General features: G+C 39.6%; 1 protein-coding gene across 2 annotated transcripts in view; it reads left to right on the top strand.

Annotated features, from left to right (window-relative positions):
• SCD5 (stearoyl-CoA desaturase 5) overlaps nucleotides 1-20207 on the top strand; it is a 169624-nt gene that overhangs the window by 111863 nt on the left and 37554 nt on the right. For both annotated transcript variants that reach the window (XM_024246259.3, XM_024246260.3), the window contains exon 3: nucleotides 6399-6604. In XM_024246259.3, coding sequence (XP_024102027.2) covers nucleotides 6399-6604 — 206 coding nt within the window. The remainder of the gene's footprint in view (nucleotides 1-6398; nucleotides 6605-20207) is intronic.

The following is a 20207-nucleotide window of genomic DNA, read 5'->3' as shown; positions in this document are numbered from 1 at the left end:
TTTTCTTTCTTTCTTTCTCTTTCTTTCTTTATTTTCTTTTCTTTCTTTCTTTCTCTTTCTTTCTTTCTTTTCTTTTCTTTCTTTCTTTCTTTTCTTTCTTTCTTTTTTTTTTTTTTTTTTTTGGAACAAGGTCTTACTCTGTTGCCCAGGCTGGAGTGCAGTGACACAATCTCAGCTCCCTGCAACCTAAGCCTCCCAGGTTCAAGCGATTCTCCTGCCTCAGCCCCCCAAGTAGCTGGAATTACAGGTGCCCACCACCACGCCCAGCTAATTTTTGTACCTTTAGTAGAGACAGGGTTTCACCATATTGGCCAGGCTGGTCTCAAACTCCTGATCTCAAGTGATCCTCCTGCCTTGGCCTCCCAAAGTGCTAGGATTACAGGCGTGAGCCACCCCGCCTGGCCAAGAAGTACTTTTCTTTTAACTACTTTTACCTTCATCTTTCTAGGTCAATACTACAATAGCCTTTTTTTGTTAATTAGTTTTAAATACAACACTAATAGAATTTTTTAAAATAATTTCAGAGTATAGGATCAAGCATAAAAGTATTTCTCCTCATTCCTACCTCCCATTTTCACTCCCATGAGGTAACACTAAGACTTTTTCTCTTACTATTTCTTTCATGTATATATAAGCTTTTATTGTATGTGTATACACGCACAAGTAGTATTTAATTAATTTATCACAAAATATTTAATCAAATCCTGTTATGGGGAAATGCAGGGTCTTTCCAAGTTTTTATTGCAATTAGCATCCTTGTGGTTAAATCTCTGCACACAACCATGATTTCCTTAAGATAAATTCCAGAAAATGAATTGTTAGATTAAAAGATATGCACAGTTTTAGGGTTTTTGATATGTAGTGCTCATTTGCCCTTCACAAACTTTCTGCCCATTTCACATTCTCACCAGTAGGCAGTGTTGAATTCTTAATTCTTCAAACTTTTAAATTTGAAGTATAATGCACACATTGAAAAGCGTACAAGTGGCTGGGTGCAGTGGCTCATGCCTGTAATGCCAGCACTTTGGGAGACTGAAGCAGGAGGATCCCTTGAGCCCAGAAGTTTGAGACCAGCCTGGGTAACATAGTGAGACCCCATCTCACTACAATAATAATAATAATAATAATAATAATAATAATAATATTAGCTGGGCATATGGGCATGTGCCTGTGGTCCCAGCTACTGGGGAGGCTGAGATGGGAGAATCGCTTGAGCCCAGGTAGTTGAGGCTGTAGTGAGCCATAATCACACCACTGCACTCCAGCCTGGGTGACAGAGATAGACCCTGTCTCAAAAAAAAAAAAAAAAAAGTGCGTAAGCCATGAGTTAGACTTGCACTGCTCAATGTGGTAGTCACTAGCTATGTGTGGCTACCGAGTACTTGAAATGCGGCTAGCCCCTGGAGGTGTGCTACAAGTGAAAAATTTCTAAGACTTGGTACAGGAAAAAAATAATGTACCGCATCTCAATAATTTTTATACTGATTATACATTGAAATGATAATATTTGGGTATGTTACACTAAGTAAAATATATTATTAAAATTAATTTTACTTGTTTCTTTTCACTTTTTTTGTTTTTAGTTTTTTTTTTTTTTGAGACAGAGTCTTGCTCTGTCACCCAGGCTGGAGTGCAGTGGTGTGATCTCAGCTCACTGCAATGTCTGCCTTCCAGGTTCAGATGATTCTCATGCCTCAGCCTCCTGAGTAGCTGGGACTACAGGTGCCTGCAACCACGCCCGGCTAATTTTTGTATTTTTAGTAGAGATGGGGTTTCACTGTGTTGGCCAGGCTGGTCTTGAACTCCTGTCCTCAGGTGGTTCGCCCACCTCGGCCTCTCAAAGTGCTGGGATTACAGGCATGAGCCACCGCGCCCAGCCTCTTTTCACCTTTTATTTTATTAATTTTTTCTGTAACCCAAGTTCAATCAAGGGTCATTTCACTTTTTAAATGTGGCTACTAAGAAAATATTAGTTATATTATGTGGCTTGAGTCATATTTCTATTGCAAAGTAGGACTATAGTATGGCGTCTCTGATAATGAAGCCTACCACCTCAGCTGTACACTCCGGATTTGTTCTGTTCCTACTCCTCTCTTGCTCGCCCACCTACCTGTGCCTCATTTATGCCCAGTGTTCTCAGAACTAATGTAGCTACCTTCAGTATTCCAATTTTTGATCAGGAATAATCAATTAACATGTGGTGAGAGTGCACTTTTGATGGATTGCAGAGTAAGACTGTGATCTACTGGAACCTACAATTCAGTATAAACTCTAAGTTGCAAATTTAATACAATAATTTGGTAATTGATTTGTTTGAATGTTTAAGTATTTAAGCTTCAGGAATTACTGCTGAGTTCAACATCATGTCCCTACCAGAATATGTATGTGGAACATGAACAGACAGATTACCCATACTTGACAGTCAGTTCATGATGGACATTTGTCATCTCTGTATGCCTCAATATTGTTTTTGTTTTCTGTGCAGCAAAGGTGATGGAGTGGCACACATAGTTTTAGACAAGAGCTATCAGCACCATGCAAACACTAAGAGGAAGAGAGATTATCAGGATACCGCTGGGGGTATGGCTTCCAGTACAGTTGATCTCCATTCACTCCCCGCCTCCCGAGGTTGAGATGGTTGGGCCATCTCTCCCTCCTCATTAATCCTCAGCTTTCCCCTCTTCTTGTTGCTAAAGCACATACTGACTATACCAAAATGAGCTCTAGGTACCCATACCTTTTCAACACAGATGCTATTCACAGGTAGGTTCTTTCCCCTACCCACCCACTCCCAATCACTCCAGAGCAGACAAAAGTGCAGGTAAGTAGGGAAGAAAGGTGATTGATTGGGTGAACATATAAATCTTGCTCCCTTTCTGCTCTGTTGTTGATGCACATCTTGTTCTTTAATTTCTTTTTTTTTAATTTATTTATTACCAAGTTCCCAAGAACTAGATAACACATCTTATTCTTTGAGTCACTTTTTCACTGGACTCAGCTTTACATTTGAATACGAAACAATAACAAAGGATTAAAAAATACATCTTAAAGTATTTTTGGCTTCATTATGTGCTTGATTATTTGGAATGTGCTTCATTCCACTATTATACTTGCTTCATTCCACTATTGCAGTCAGGTGGCGTCTGTTGGAAAGGTATCCAGGTAAAAGGAATGAAAATGAATATCTCTGTTTGAACTTGTCTTCATCATCATGGGTCTTTTCGTTGTTGTATTATAATTAATTTTGTGAGAATAATGTTTCTAGCTATTTGAAACTCTTCACTTAGAGTTTCTACAAGATTGCATGGCATTGAATTAAACAGCCATGTATTAGTTCATTATCACATTGCCATAAATAACTACCTGAGACTAGGTAATTTATAAAGAAAAGAGGTTTAATTGACTCACAGTTCCACATGGCTGGGGAGGGCTCAGGAAACTTCCAATCATGGTGGAAGGTGAAGGAGAAGCAAGCTATGTCTTACTATGGTGGAGCAAGAGAGAGAGCGAAGGGGAAACTGCCACACACTTTTAAACCATCAGATCTCGTGAGAACTCACTCAATATCATGAGAACAGCATGGAGGAAACTGACCCTATGATCAAATCACCTCCCACCGGGTCCCTCCCTCAACACATGGGGATTACAGTTACAGATGAGATTTGGGTGGGGACACAGTGCCAAACCATATCAAGCCAATATAACCTTTTAACAAGATGAACGAAAATTTTCTATAAAAGACCCCTCCCTGCAACATTTGGAGAATAAGGGAAATATTTTGTTGATAGAAATGTGAACTGAGAACCAAGGAAGTGCCATCTTTGTTCTATTATGTTTTGATTTGTTGGATGAACTTGTATAAATATCCTCTAAGCTTTAATTTTGCCATCTGTGAATGGGGGACAGAGTGTTCTTTCTATGTCATGTTCACATGGGCACTACAATAAAAGCAATAAACTAATGCAAAAGGAAGAACTTATTTCTTAGACCACAGCCGTCTTGATTGACATTTGAAATTATTTTACAGCTCCAAATTCTGTGATTCTAAATAATAAAATGTTTTCACTCTGTCCAACCACCATGTTTAACTACACTGTAAAATCTAAGGACCTCTTTCATATTACAGTAAGCAAGGCTATAATTTTTGATGTACATAAACTGCCATGCTCCTGTTTTCTCTCTTTATATTCAAAGCTGAACATATGCTTGTGGGAACTTTCTACCTCCTCTTTCTGTCCCCCAAAACCCAAGGATTAGGTGGATTTTTAAAATTTTCGACCAGCCTGGCCAATGTGGTAAAATCCCATCTCCACTAAAAATAGAAAAATTAGCTGGATTTGTTGGCGCACGCTTATAATCCCAGCTATTCAGGAGGCTGAGACAGGAGAATTGCATGAACCCAGGAGGCGGAGGTTTCACGGACCAAAGATCACACCACTGTACTCCAGCCTGGGCGACAGAGCAAGAGTCCGTCTCAAAAAGAAAAACAAAAAATTAGCTGGGCATGGTGGCATACACCTGTAGTCCCAGCTACTTGGGAGGCTGAGGTGGGAGGATCACTTGAGCCCAGACGGTCAAGGCTACAGGGAGCTATGTGATTTCACCACTGTACTCTAGCCTGGGCAATAGAGCAAGACTGTCTCAAAAAACAAACAAAAACAAAACAATTTCTTCCCTTCTCATCAGAAGGATGAAGCCAATCTCTATGAAATGGTAGACTCCTAATGAGAACATTACCCAGTATTGAATATTATGGTATAAAATATTATTACTATTGTCATAAACAGAAAAGGCTAATGTAATATAATACTTAAATTTATTTTTATTTTCAGATTTTCCTATCAAAAGCACTACTTCCCAATTTAATTCATCTTCTCAAAGTTTTGAAAGCATCATCAGATTTAAAAAAAAATTAGTGTAAAAAAAATGTCTGTAGATCTCACTGACCCATTGCTATAGCTAAGGTCTCATTATTTGTAACAGTGAATGCCATCAATTCTTGCCCCTGATAGCTCAGCCCCTGACACCCTCCCGTGTCTCCCATTACGAGAGGTCCAATAGGGTGTGCTCCCCACATGCACTGAGCCCCACTTCAGCTCTGTGGGCTGGGCAGACTCTGCTGGACTCTGCTGCCTGACCTTCTAGGGGCACCAGAGTCTATCTCAGGGCTCCAGTGAGTGCTTCCCTGCTCCTCAGCCACTGCTGCCTCTCCACTTGGTGGATTGCCAATACACCAGGTTCCCAAGGAGCCAAAGTTGTCCCCACTCCGTTTCTGTTACACTCTGTTAGAGCAGTCCTAAAATGATGCCACTGGTGCCTTGGTATTTTGCAGAGATTTGGGGAAGTAGCCATTTGGGTTTTTTTAATCTACTGGCTTCCTGATGTCTGTGAGTCACACATGAAGAACACCAAAGTGAGGAGAGAGGCAGAGACATCTGGGCCAAGAACCGGCACCATTCCTACTCAGGACTGCTCCTCTTTTATGACAACCAAGATTTCATCCTAAGAACATCTCTCCCTCATTTTGTTTAACTTTTAAGTTCAGAGGTACATGTGCAGGTTAGTCACATAGGTAAACGCGTCATGGGGGTGTGTTGTACAGATTATTTCATCACCCAGGTATTACACCTAGTACCCATTGGATATTTTTCTTGATCTTCTGCCTCCTCCCACCCTCCACCCTTGATAGCCCCAGTATGTTTTTTTCCCCTATGTGTCCATGTGTTCGCATCATTTAGCTCCTACTTGTGAGGACAGTGGTATTTGGATTTCTGTTCCTGCATTAGTTTGCTAAGGATAATGACCCCCAGCTCCATCCATGTGCCTGCAAAGATCTGAACAGAACCACCGTTCAACCCAACAATCCCATTACTGGGTATATGCCTGAAGGAACATAAATCATTCTATTATAAAAACACAGGCACATGTATGTTCACTGCAGCACTATTCACAATAGCAACATGGAATCATTCTAAGTGTCCATCAGTGATAGACTGGATAAAGAAAATGTGGTATGTTTACACCATGGAATACGGTGCAGCCATAAAAAAGATCTCCCTTTTCTTGACATAAATGATCTAGGAGACTTCAGTCGCCCCCACCAGAGCTTTCCTTCAGGTCTCTGCGCTAATTCACCCAACAAGCCTGAACTTCCTGCAGTGGGTATGTCCCACACATAAGCTGAGATCCCTGCTAAGTGAAGATTTACTCTTGTTCTGATGAAAACCACTCCAGACCACAGGGGATTGAACTTGAGGTTGAGGGACTGTGGATTGAAGACAGGAGGAATGTGAAACCAGCAGTGAGGACTGGTGGGGGAGGGGAGGCTGGGAAGCTTCCCAGGAGGACGCTCCGCGGTGCGGTTCCTCTCTTTACTCAGGCTCTCATTCTCTCTGCAGAATGACATCTTCGAGTGGTCCAGGGACCACCGAGCCCACCACAAGTACTCAGAGACGGATGCTGACCCCCACAATGCCCGCCGGGGCTTCTTCTTCTCCCATATTGGGTGGCTGTTTGTGCGCAAGCATCGAGATGTTATTGAGAAGGGGAGAAAGCTTGACGTCACTGACCTGCTTGCTGATCCTGTTGTCCGGATCCAGAGAAAGTAAGTGAATGGGCATGACAGAGAGCTGTCCCTCAGGGGCCAAGACATAGAAACAGCACAATGAGGTGGACTCAAAACCCCATAGCATTCTTCTCAAGCATTTGCCCTAACAATTTTGCCATATTTATAAGATTTATCTCTATTTATTAATTTCCTTTTGCTCATTAAATTTTGCCCATTGGCACATTTGTTTTGATTTATAAGTTTCGTTTGTAATGGATTTCCTTTAAGCCCAGTGTCATTATCTTCAAACTAATCTTGCGTGGCTGATTTCATGGAATCTGTTTCTGTGTTTCCCCACTGCCCCATTCATGATTCTCTGGAGTAGCAGAAGGGGGACTTGCTTCATTTTAGTGACACACTTGACTCTACTTGACTCCAAAAGGACTGAACTCTCTCCAGGTATCCTACTCTGTCCTGAAATTCTCTTGTAGTGAAACCTCTGCCCTGCCCATCACTCATGGAAACGTTACACTAGTAGGTTTCTGTGCAGAGAAAATGAGACCATTCAACAGAGGGCCTCAAAGCACTCATATGCCCTGATGGTGTCGGCTGAGCATACTCATTCGGCCAGCATTTGCAGGATGAAACTGCTTTCTACAAGCAGATGAAGAAAGAGTGCCTATAATTGTGCTGGCAAGTAGAGAGCGACCTTTGTTCTTGGGTTGGTCTGGGTCTGCAAAATTTGGCTATGATGAGATTGTAGCACCTAAAGCAATAGATTTATGTGCAAAGATGGGCAACATATGGACCATGCTCTAATTAGAGCCTTGAGACAACATGTTGAATAAGTGGTTACTAGTGACCATCTCCACTGATGGGTAGGAGTCATCTGAGGACTTACCTAAACAGAATCTCCTTTTCAGACTGAAAATGGACATGGAGGCTATGCCTTTGTTCAACACAATAATCTTTGCATGAAAGGAAGGATGGCTTAGGACTGTGTTCTTTCCCCCCAAAGCCTCTCCTTTTACGCTGCGGGGAGCTGTAGAGCATAGTGAGAAACTGGCAGACCGTGGAGACAGACTGCTGGAATCAAAGTCTCTGACTCCTCCACTTACTAGCAAATGAATTAACCACTCTTAAGTCTCAGCTTCATCTATAAAATGGGAGTAACAGTAATACCTATCTCCTACAGCTTTTACGAAGATATTTTTAAAATGTATGGAAAATGCCTGGCACATAGTAAGAGCTTTGTGAATGTCAGCCATTGTTATTATTACACAGGCAGTTGATAGACTAGAGAATTCTCTGTGTTTCCATCACTGCTTTCTGTTGGTTTCACTGTAGGGTTTTCTCTGTACATCTCAATACAGCTCTTTTAGGTGAAAACACCCGGTATCAATTCAGTTCTTTTAGGTGAAAATACCCAGTATCAAGTTTTATAGCAGAAAATAACAAGGTGTTTTCTTTCTTTCTTTCCTTTTTTTTTTTTTTTTTTTTTGGAGATGGAGTCTCGCTCTGTCGCCCAGGCTGCAGTGCAGTGGTGTGATCTGCAACCTCTGCCTCCTGAGCTCAAGCGATTCTCCTGCTGCAGGCTCCCAAGTAGCTGGGACTACAGGCACGCACCACCACGCCCGGCTAATTTTTGTATTTTTTAGTAGAGACAGGGTTTCACCATATTGGCCAGGCTGGTCTTGAACTCCTGACCTCAAGTGATCCACCCTCCTCGGCCTCCCAAAGTGCTGGGATTACAGGCATGAGCCACCACGCCCAGCTGACAAGATATTTTCAATGAACAATTCAATGATTTATTGATGTTGATTTTCACTATAAGTGTAACATATTAAAGGTCATTAGAGAAAAAGCTGAAAAATTCAGAGAAGTAGAAAGAAAATCATTCACAGTCTTAACAGATAAACAGACACTATTAATATTCAGTAGTATCTCCTTCTATTTCATATATTTTGCATGATGGCAGTCATATCACATATGTAATTTTTATGTCTCACCCTTTACCTCAGATTGTATTGTAGACACCATTGTCAAAGGCTGCAGAAGATTCCATCAGTTGAGCATGTCGTAGTTTATTTAACCATCACTCTGTGGTCAGCTATGTACATCATTTCCAATTCTGTGATACAAATGATGTTGCTATATAATTAGTAATGCTTTGGGACAATCAGACCTTAGATTAATTTGAAGAGCTCAGATGAGAAGGCAAAAGATTTTGTTTTATTAATGAGAAATGAGCCGGGTATAATAGTCTGAGTTTCTCTGACCATAAGAATGGAAGACTTTTTTTTCATCTTTTCTCATAAAAAAATGTTGTAATCTGATTCATTATGTGTATATTGGTGGCACATATGTCTAAAGACTATTTCTAAATGCAGGAAGAAGAACAAAGACTATTTCAGCAAGTTCCCTGAATAGTCATCTGAGAACAGCTTTCATCACCAGTCCAGTAACTAAAGGAGGCTGTGGCTATCAGAAACCATTCATTCATATCATCATGTCACATGTATCATTGAGCTCCTGCTGGGAATCAGTGCTGAGGATACAGCCTAAAATTGACCTCTCAGAACTGTAGTTTAGAACACATTCTAAACTATAGAGGTCACCCCTAGTTGCCTGGTCTAGCCCCAGAATGATTAAGGTAGAGGAATACTGCTCTTTGAGAGTACAGGCCAAGCAGGGGAGATATGGCTCTGGATCATGTAGTTTGCATGTTAAAGGCATGCTCCTGGCTGGGCCCTTTATTATCTCTAAGAATTGCCTAGGCCCAGGAAGGCCAGGCTCTCCTCAGCCAGAAAGGCTTTTAAGATGTCAAAACATCCTAATATGTATGTGTGTGTTTGTGGAATACATCCTATGAGCAAACTAGTAAAATGTACATAGAAAGATGAAGCCAGAAGTACATGCATCTTAGATTATTCAGTGTTCTTGTGATTATACTTTACTGTTTGAAACAGCCTACAGCAGTCCTCAGATGTGTGGGTGAGCGCTGAAGTCCTGTGGTAATTATGCAGCATGGAGAACATAGAGATCCGTAATCCCAAATAAGGCTTAGAATCACTGAACTAAATGAAGCAAGTTTCCAACATACACAGAGGCAGTCAACTGTTCAGATATTTTCATGTTCGTGAAACTGGCTTTACCGGTCCTGCCAGTTAGGCGGTGGAGAGTAGAGTCCTCACAGGAATCAAAGTCATTATATGTGGCGATATGAGCTGAAGGGGTGGATCCTGGTGTCAGGCACCGTCACAGCAGATCTCAGTTCATGCTACCCTGGGCTGAATGGAGAGCTTCCTGAGTAACAGAAAAAGGTGCCCAGCTACATTTGGGGCCCAGACTTGGGTCATTTCAGTGGCACACTTCTCGTGGGCTGAATCTCCACCTGCTCCTGTATGATTTTCCTAGAGGAACAGTCCCTATTCCAGTTGGAGGCAATCAGAATTCATAGCCGACTCCACCACACTCCCAGGGTGCAATGTTTGTGCAGATCAATCAGCTAAGTGCCTCTTGGAGAGTTTACTCAAACAGGTGATAGAGACTGAGGATTTAGAGACTCCTCCTTCAGTCCACTCAGGACACTAACACGGATATTGCAGTTGATTGATAAACTTTTGCTGAGCCATTCTAATAACAACTTACTAAAGAAAAGCTTGGCAGAGAGTCAGGCTTAATCAGCTTTCCATTGTACAGTCTCATGGAAGAGAGAAGGTAGGAGCAGGAAAACAACACATTTCAAGCTATACTTCCAGACCCTAAAAGATAATCTTACGAAGGCTGTCATAACAAGTAGTTAACTGGACTAAACCACATTTTGCTGCACTGTCAATGTGTAAATTGTGTAAAGGCAGCCGTTAGGAGGTGCAAGGGAGAGAAGCCAGTGGTATTGCCTTGGCAACTAGGGCCCCTGTCCTAGGTCTTATGACTTAAAGGGCCACACTTCTCTCCACAAAGTGAGGAGATCACAGGGCCAAAGGAACATGACACCTGCCTAAATCTTCCTTGACTTCTGGGCCATGCCCTGGATTCCTAGGGTCCTAGATTCCTCCCTAAATGCTCTGAGCTCTCTTCTAGAACCTATAGCAGCCTCCTCCTGGGATCTGTCCTCCCAACAGGAAATACATAGAGCCTAGGCCTGAAGAGTGGCCAAGGGGCAGTGTTAGCACAGGGACTTAAGCTTTAAAGTGTGAGCTCAGATATCCACCTAATGGGACAGAGCAAAAGGGGAAAAGGGAAAGGGATGAACCACAGGCTAGGGACTTCCACCTGTACTCCTAGCCTGAAACCTGCAAATGTTGGGGTGAACCTATCAGTGAGCCATTCATAAGGTTGAGCGTGGATCCATCAAGAATTGTGTTTGGCTTAAACGAGACAAAAGGTTATTTCTCTTATATATAAAAAAATTCTGGAGACAGGCAGTCCAGGGAGGACATGGGAGCACTGCAGGGTCAGTAGAGAACTGGGATTCCTTTATCGTTCTGCTCTACCATCCTTAGCAGGGGACTTTCATTCTCAGTGTCATTTCATGGTGTAAACTGATCACTAAAGCTCCAACCAGAAGGGGAATCAGGGAGGCCGAAGGGAGCACATTGCTGAGTTGAGTCAGTCGCCTTTAAGGAGTCTTCCTAGAAGATACAATCTATTCACTTGTCTCTCATTGACCATATCTGTACCCAAGGGAAACAGGGAAATGTATTCTGTTGGTTAATGCGTTGGACTCTTGAATAAAATCTTGGTTTTGTTTCTAAGGAAGGAAGGGTGAATAGATATGGGGTAAACAATTAGCAGTCTCTGCCATAGCCACACAGTTTTTCTGCCTTAAGCAGAGCGATTTGTCATCTCATATTCCTTAGTCTTATTTTTTGTGAACCAAGTGGGTAGCCTCTCTGTCTCCATTAATGAACAGAAACTGGAATCTCAAATCATCTTTCTCAGATGACAAAATGAAGATAAAATCCAGAGACTGTTTCTCCTAATGCTTTGCTTATTCCATTGAGTCCCATTTTAGGGAAGACATTCCTCTAGAGGTTACATGTAAACGCTGTCATGCATTTTTAAAGTAGCCAGGGAGGATGCTAGTCCAGACACATAAAAACAGGGTCCTTGCCTCATTGCCATGGTGATGAGATAAACTGAAAGAAAATGGATGGAATGGTTCAAAAGAGCAAATCAGTTCTGTTATGGTGCCTTGGGAAGAGATCAAAATGTATAAATATTGCCATTCCAGGAAGAAAGGCACTCAAACATCTAGAATATTTTTGAGGCCTGTTTCACCTCAATTCATCCCCTAGTCTGTTATCTCTAGTCTTCTCTCCCACCTCCCAAGAATGAGCATCACACCTTTCAGTGATACCCTCTTTTTTGTTGTTTTTAAAGGCTCATTATTTTAAAGAGCAGTTTTAGGTTCAATTTAGCAAAATTGCGAGGCAGGTCCAGAGATACCCCATGTACCTCCTGCCCATACACATGCATAGCCTCTCCCATTATCAGCATTCCTTACCAGAGTGAGTATTTGTTACATTTGTTGAACCTACATTGACACCTCACTGTCACCCAAAGTCCATGGTTTCCATCAGGATTCACTGTTGGTGTTGTATAGTCCATGGGTTTGGACAAATGTATAATGACAAATGTATTCACTATTGTAGTATCATACAGAGTATTTTCACTGCCTAAAAATCCTCTGTTCTCTGTCTGTTCATCGCTCCCTTCCCCCAAGCCCTGACAACCACTGATCTTTCCACTATCTCTATAGTTTTGTTTTTTCCAGAATGTTGTATAGTTAGAATCATACTGTATGTAGCCTTTTCAGATTGGCTTCTTTCACTTAGCAATATGTATTTGTGCTTCCTCCATGTCTTTTCATGACTTCATAGCTCATTTCTTTTTCGTGCTGAATAATGACCAAAATGTGGTCTAGATCTATTGAAGTTTATTTATCCATTCACCCAGTGGAGGACATCTTGGTTGCTTCCCAGTTTGGTAATAATAAAGCTACAGTAAACATCCATGTGCAGGTTTTTGTGTGCACATAAGTTTTCAACTCCTTTGGGTAAATACCAAGGAGCACAATTGTGGGATTGTACAGTCAGAATATTTTTAGTTTTGTAAGAAACAGCCAAACTGTCTTCCAAAGTGGCTGTATCGTTTTGTATTCCCAACAGCAATGAATGAGAATTTCTGTTGCTCCAAAACCTTGCCAACATTTGTTGTCTGTGTTCTGGATTTTGGCCATTCTAACTAATATGTAGTGGTATCTCAATGTTGTTTTAGTTTGTATTTCCCTGATGACATATGCTTATTGTTCCATCTATATATTTTCTTTAGTAAGATGTTTGTCAAGATCGTTGGTCTATTTTTAAATCAGGTTGCTTTCTTATTGTTAAGTGTTCGGAGTTCTTTGTATATTTTGGATAACAGTCCTTTATCAGATATGTCTTTTGCAAATATTTTATTCCTGTCTGTGGCTTGTCCTTTTATTCTCTTGACAGTATCTTTTGCAAAGTAGAAATTTTAAATTTTAATGATGTCCAGCTTATCAATTCTTTCTCTCATGAATCATGCCCTTTGATGTCATATATAAATTGTCAAACCCAGAGTCATCTACATTTTCTATGTTATCTTTTAGAAGTTTTGTAGTTTTGTGTTTTACATTTAGAATTGTGATCCATTTTGAGTCACTTTTTGTGAGGTGTGTGAAATCTGTGTCTGAATTCATTTTTTTGCATGCAAATGTCCAGTTGTTCCAGCATAATTTGTTAAAAAGACTACCTTTTCTCCATTGTATTCCCTTTGTTCCTTTGTCAAAGATCAGTTGACTATATTTATGTGGGTCTATTCTAGGCTCTCTGTTATGATTCATTGATCAATTAGTCTGTTCTTGTGCCAGTACCACACTGTCTTGATTACTTTAGCTTTATAGTAAGTCCTGAAGTCAAGTAGTGTCACTCTTCCAACTTTGTTCTTCTCCTTCAATATTGTGTTGGCTATTCTGAGTCTTTTGCCTCCACGTGTAAACCTTGCAATCAGTTTGTCAATATCTACAAAATAACTTGCTGGGATTTTGATTGGAATTGCATTGAATATAGATCAAGTTGAGAAAAGCAAACATTGACAATATTGAGTCTTCCTATTTATGAGCATGGGATAACTCTTCATCTATTTAGTTCTTTGATTTCTTTCATCAGTGTTTTATGATTTTCCTCATACAGATCTTGTACATGTTTTGTTAGATTTATACTTGTTTCATTTTTATGGTGCTAATGTAAATGGTATTGTGTTTTTAATTTCAAATGCCACTTGTTCATTGCTGGTATGTGGCAAAGCAAATTGACTATTGTATATTAACCTTGTATCTGGCAACCTTGTTATAACAGCTTATTAGTTACAGGAATGGTTTTTTATTTTCAATTCGTTCAGATTTTCTACAAAGACAATCACGTCATCTGCAAACAAAGACAATTTTATTTCTTCCTTCCCAATTAGTATATCTTTTACTTCCTTTTCTTATCTTATTGCATTAGGTAGGACTTCCATATAATGTCAAAAGGGAGTGATAAGAGGGTACATCCTTGCCTTGTTCCTCATCTTAGGGGAAAAGCATATAGTCTCTCACCATTATGACATTAGCTGCATATTTTTTGTAAATATTCTTTATCATTGAGAATTTACTGAGAGATTTTATCATGAATGGGTGTTGCATTTTGTCAGATGCTTTTCCTGTATCTATTGATATGGTCATGTGATTTTTCTTCTTTAGCCTGTAATGTGGTAGATTACATTAATTGACTTTCAAATTTTGAACCAGCCTTGCATACCTAGTATAAATCCTACTTAGCTGGAGTGTACAATTCTTTTTATACATTGTTTGATTTAATTTGCTAACATTTTATTGAAGATTTTTAGCATCTGGCTCATGAAAAATATTGGTTTGTTGTTTTCTTTTCTTATAATATCTGTGTCTTGTTTGGGTATTATGGTGATACCTCATAGAATGAGTTAGGAAGTATTCCCTCTGCTTTTATTTTCTAAAAAAGAAATTCTCTCTTTTAGAAATTATACCAATTGTCATAGAGAATTAAATACATGGTTGAATTCACCAGTGAACCCATCTTGGCCTGGTTCTGTCCATTTTGGAAGGGTATTAATTATTGATTCAATGTACTTAATAAATATAGGCCTATTTAGATTGTCTGTTTTTTCTTGTGTGAGTTTTGGTAGATTGTGCCTTTCAATGATTTGGTCCATTTCATCTAGGTTATCAATTTTGTGGGCACAGAGTTGTTCATAGTATTTCTTTATTATCCTTTTAATATGCATGGGATCTGTAGGGGTGTCCCCTCTTTCACTTATGATATTAGTAATTTGTGCCCTACCTCTTTTTTCTTAGTCTGGCTAGAGGCTTATCAATTTTATTAATTGATTCAAAGAACCAGCTTTTGGTTTCATTTATTTTTAAAATTGATTTCCTGTTCATAATTTCATTGCTCTCTGCTCTAATTTTTATTGTTCATTTTCTTCTTCTTACTTTGGATTTAATTTGCTCTTCTTTTTTTAGTTTCCTAAGATGGAGGCTTAGTTAATTGATTTTAGATTTTTTTTTCCTAACATATGTAGTCATGCTGTAAATTTTCCTCTAAGCACTGCTTTCATGGCATCCCACAAATTTTGATAAGTTTTGTTCTTATTTTAATTTAGTTCAAAATATTCTTAAATGTCTCTTGAGATTTTTTTCTTGGCCCATGTGTTATTTAGAAGTGTGTTGTTTGATTTCCATGTATTTTGGGGTTTTCCAGTTGTCTTTTTTTTTTTTTTTTTTTTTTGAGACAGAGTCTCACTCTGTCACCCAGGCTGGAGTGCAGTGGTGCAATCTCAGCCCACTGCAACCTCTGCCTCCTGGGTTCAAGTGATCCTCCTGCCTCAGCTTCCTGAGTAGCAGGGATTACAGGAGCACACCACCACGCATGGCTCACTTTTGTGTTTTTAGTAGAGACAGGGTTTCACCATGTTGGCTAGGCTGGTTTTGAACTCTTGATCTCAGGTGATCCGTCCACCTTGGCCTCCCAAAGTGCTGGGATAACAGGTGTGAGCCACTATGCCTGGCCTCCAGTTGTCTTTTATTATTGATTTCTGGTTTAATTCCATTGTGGTCTGAGAGCAAACATTGTATAATTTCTATTCTTTTAAATTTGTTAAGGTGTTTTTTATGGCTCAGAATGTGCTCTATCTTGGTGAATGTTCTATGTGAGCTTGAGAAGAATGCATAGTCTGCTATTGCTGGATGAAGTAGCCTATAGATGTCAATTATGTCCTGTAGATTGATGGCGTTGTTGAATTTAACCATGTCCTTACTGATTTTCTACCTGCTGGGTCTGTTTGTTTCTGATAGCGGGCTGTTGACATCTCCAGTTATAATTATGGATTCATCTATGACTCTTTGCAGTTTTATCAGTTTTTGCTTCACAAATTTTGACACTCTGTAGTTAGGTGCATACACATTAAGGATCATTATATCTTCTTGGAGAATTAACCCCTATATTGTTACGTAATGTCTCTCTATTCCTGATAACTTTTCTTATTTCGAAGTCTGCTCTGTCTGAAATTAATATAGGTACTCCTACCTTCTTTTGATTATTATAAGAATGGTATATCTTTCTCCATTTGTTTAGTTTTAATCTATAGGTGTCTTTATATTTAAAGTGGGTCAGTTTCTTGTAGACAACATATAGTTGGGTCTTGTTTTTTGATCCACTCTGATGGTCTCTGTCTTTTAATGGATGCATTTAGACCATTGATGGTCAAAGTTTTTATTGATGGAAATAAATTGATATTTCCATCCAATTGATATTTGCCATATCAATCGATATGGAATTGATATTTGCCATATCAATTGATATGGAATTGATATTTGCCATATCAATTGATATGGGATTGATATTTGCCATATCAATTGACATGGGATTGACATTTGCCATATCAATTGATATGGGATTGATATTTGCCATATCAATTGATATTTACCATATTTGTTACTATTCCATCCAATTGATATTTACCATATTTATTACTATTTTCTATTTGTTGCAATTTTTCTTTTTTTCTATTTTTGTCTTTTATTCTTTTTCTGCCTTTTGTGGTTTTATTTGAGCATTTCCTCTCATTGATTTTTAGTTTTGGAAATTTCTATTCATATTTCCTCAAACTCAGAGATTCTTTCCTCAACCATGTCCAGTCTACTTAGAAGCCTATCAAAGGCATTTTTCACTTCTGTTACAGTATTTTTTATCTCTGTCATTTCTTTGTGGTTCTGTCTTAGGATTTTCATCTCTCTGCTTAAATTGCCCATATGTTCTTGCATGCTACCTACTGTATCTGTTACAGCCCTTAGCCCGTTAATCATAGTTATTTTAAATTCCTGTGTGACAATTCCAAGGTCCTTGCTATATCTAGTTCTGATGCTTGCTGTGTCTCTTCAAGCTGTGTTTTGTTTTGCTTTGGTTTTTGCCTTTTATTATGCCTTGTAATTTTTTCTTGATATCTGGACATGATGTACTGAGTAAAAGGAACTGCTGTATATAGGTCTTCAGTAGTGTGGTGGGAGGTGTGTGGGGGGAGGAGATGCATTCTAGAGCTCTGTGATTAGGTCTCAGTCTCTTAGTGAACTTATGCCTCTGGACTGTGAACTTCACAAGTGTTTCTTAGTTTCTTCTCTCCTCATTTAGGTGGAACAAGATGGCTAGAATGGGCTGGAGTTGGGTATTTTCCCTTCCCCAGGTTGGTTATGCTCTAAATAAAACCCCAGCAGGTCAGACTCTGGCTAACTTGTTTCTCCCGAAGGTAGATCTTGTTAAGAACAGAATACTCTAATATATTTCAAAGTGGTTCTTTTCCCCTCCTCCTGGTGGAAATACAAGGGAATTTATTTTTTTTTCTGATACTTACTCTGAGGACCTGGTCAAGCTCCTGGAAGGAAAAGTCACAAAAGCATGGGGGACTCCCTATGACTAGATACCCCTTGGAGATTTTAACCTTCAGACTTGTCCACACCTAGCCTCCAGCAATTCATCAATTAAGGTCAGGTTTTCCTAACACACCACCAGTTCCTGTGAAGGTTTCCGCTCCCTATGTTGTGATTCTCTGTATCTGCCTGTCTGTCCAGTTTTGGGAACAGTGGTTTTCCCTGTAATCTCACATCTCTTACTAATCTAAGAGTTGTTGACTTTTTTTCAGTTTGTTCAGCATTTTACTTCTTGTTAGAATGAGTGGCAACTTCTGAGCTCTTCATGTGGAACCAGAAACTGGAAATCGAGACTTTCCTTTTTTTTTTTTTTTTAACGTTATGTAGCCATGCCTGTCTACCTATAGACAGGTATACACCCTAAGTGTATTTCTCCATTTTGAGCATCATATATCTATCCAGGGCAGGGTGGTTAGACAAAACAATATTTGATTCATCTTTGCTTCTCTACCCCACCTTCATCTTCCACTTTAGGGATTCTCAATGGAGTGGGATGTATCACCTGGGGATTTGCAACCAACCTGACTCCATCTCCCTTGACTGAATCCATTGCTCTTTGATCATGGTTTTATGTAGGGCTTTGGGGAGTCTCTTTTTGTTCTCAGTCCATTTGCCATGAAGGCCCCTCTACTTGTTGCTAAGTTAATAGAACAATTCCTCCCTAGATGTTACTGATGTTGAGCACATTCAAAGCCTTGGTTGGTTATTTGTATTTTGTGAAAAACTCTGTAGAAATCATCTCAAAGGAGAGGCCCTGGATGATGAGACATCCAAACATCTAAACATGTGTTTGGAATTTGGGGAGAGACATGGAGACAGGGGCTTTTAAGTAGAACCACTCTCTGCCACTCCCTTACTACTCAATTACCCTGGGTTTGGTGACTGCCTATTTTACTCAGGTAAAATACTCGTCCTGCAGCAGGGAAACCAAACTTGGCCCTAAGGTAAGCATCACTTGGCCATGCTATAAACAGAGCTCAGCTCTTTGGTATCCTTTCTGCCAACTCACAGTTTAATAACAGATGCTATGAGGCATGTGGCATTTTCTCAGCTAAGTCGGCTTCTTTCTCTTTTCTACATGTATCACTTATTCATTTGACAACTATGTTTTGAGTTCCCACTATATGTCAGGCAGTGTTCAAGATGCTGGAGATTGAACAGTGAAAAAGAGAATAAGATTCTGGAGAGTACTTGCTCTATCTTTCTAGAGCTCCCCAATTTGGGTCTGGGAATGTGGGAAGAGGAAACTCCAGCACACATCTGCCCACTGCCTGACTGGGCCCCTCTCTCTACAGACACCTTTGCTCCTCCCCCTTCAATCTCTCCTGTTACTCAATCTCCGTCCCATTGATCTGTTTTTTGGTTCACTCCCTCTTGTCTATTTGCCTCTTTCTCTCCCTATAGTCTTTGTCTTTTCACCTGCCAGACAGCTTTGTTCCTTTTTTTGTACCCTTCTCTGCATGGAGACATTTTGCCTCATCTGTCACACTGTGTTCTTAATGCCGTGATGTTCTTCTTCTCTCACAGTTTTATAAGAGAACAAAAGCTGTTTAACCTATCACTCAGCAAGACTCTTTTTGTTGTTGTTTTTGGTGGGGAAGTGAGGAATTTTGTCCTCTTATATTCTCTCCTCACTTCATCATCCTGCTTTGATTTATTCCTTTCAAACATTCCTTGTGAATGTAAATATTTCCTCTCCTTGAATCTTGTCTCCCATTTTTGAGAAGCAGTATATCTTTGGTTAACAGCTTGAGCCCTGGAGTCTCTGTTACTCTGCCCTCACCTCAAACCACTACATCTTATCCTGGCTCTGCAAAAATTTTGAAAATGTCCCTGAAAATGACAACTACTGTTAAACAAAAAAAATTGAGAATAAATTATTTTTTTCCTTTGAATAATTCTCCCTGCATCCAGCTGTAGTTGGCAAAAATTAAAATTCTGAATCTTCCAGTTTCAAGAACTTGGTAAAATCAACTAAAGAGGTGTGAAGTGTGTTTAATTCGATACCTTTTGTTAAAAGTAAATGGAAAAGGTAAAATATCCTTTAACTACTTTTATTAAGCTTTTGGCCTTTCTAAAGAGACATGATTGTTGTAGCCAAACAGCTGAATTATATTCTGGGATACAAGACAGAGATGATTCAATATTGAGGTTACAGCATCAACACCAAAATTTCCCTAATGTAGTGGTTAAAATATTGGGTGGGGGAAAAATCAGTGTGGTACATAATTCAATAGCTTTTTATGACTTTTAAAAATTTTCCAAGTCAAAAATGTCAATTTTTTTTTTTGCCTCTGTAAGAGGTACTTTTCCTACTAGAGCTTTAGGAGAATTTGCATGCGTGTGTGTGTGTGTGTGTGTGTGTGTGTGTATGCGTATAAAAATATACCAACTGCATTAGCAGTCATTTTTCTTTCCCCACTTTGACCATCCCATTTCTATGTGCAAGAAATTCCCCTGGCAAGATGAGGAGACAGTTGCTCAAATTTCTGGAACCTGAGTACTTCACTAACTAGCATGGTAAACATATTAATCAACAGGTGTCAATGGATTCTGGGACTGCTGTTTGTAAAGTATTAACTTAATTGTTGATGGCAATAAAGGCATCCTCATGTATCTTTGATTCACTTCAGT

This window comes from Pongo abelii, chromosome 3 (assembly GCF_028885655.2).
Source record: "Pongo abelii isolate AG06213 chromosome 3, NHGRI_mPonAbe1-v2.0_pri, whole genome shotgun sequence".
NCBI classification, from domain to species: Eukaryota; Metazoa; Chordata; class Mammalia; order Primates; family Hominidae; genus Pongo; species Pongo abelii.
Note: the sequence above shows the minus strand (reverse complement) of the source record. Positions and strands in the feature narration are given on the sequence as shown.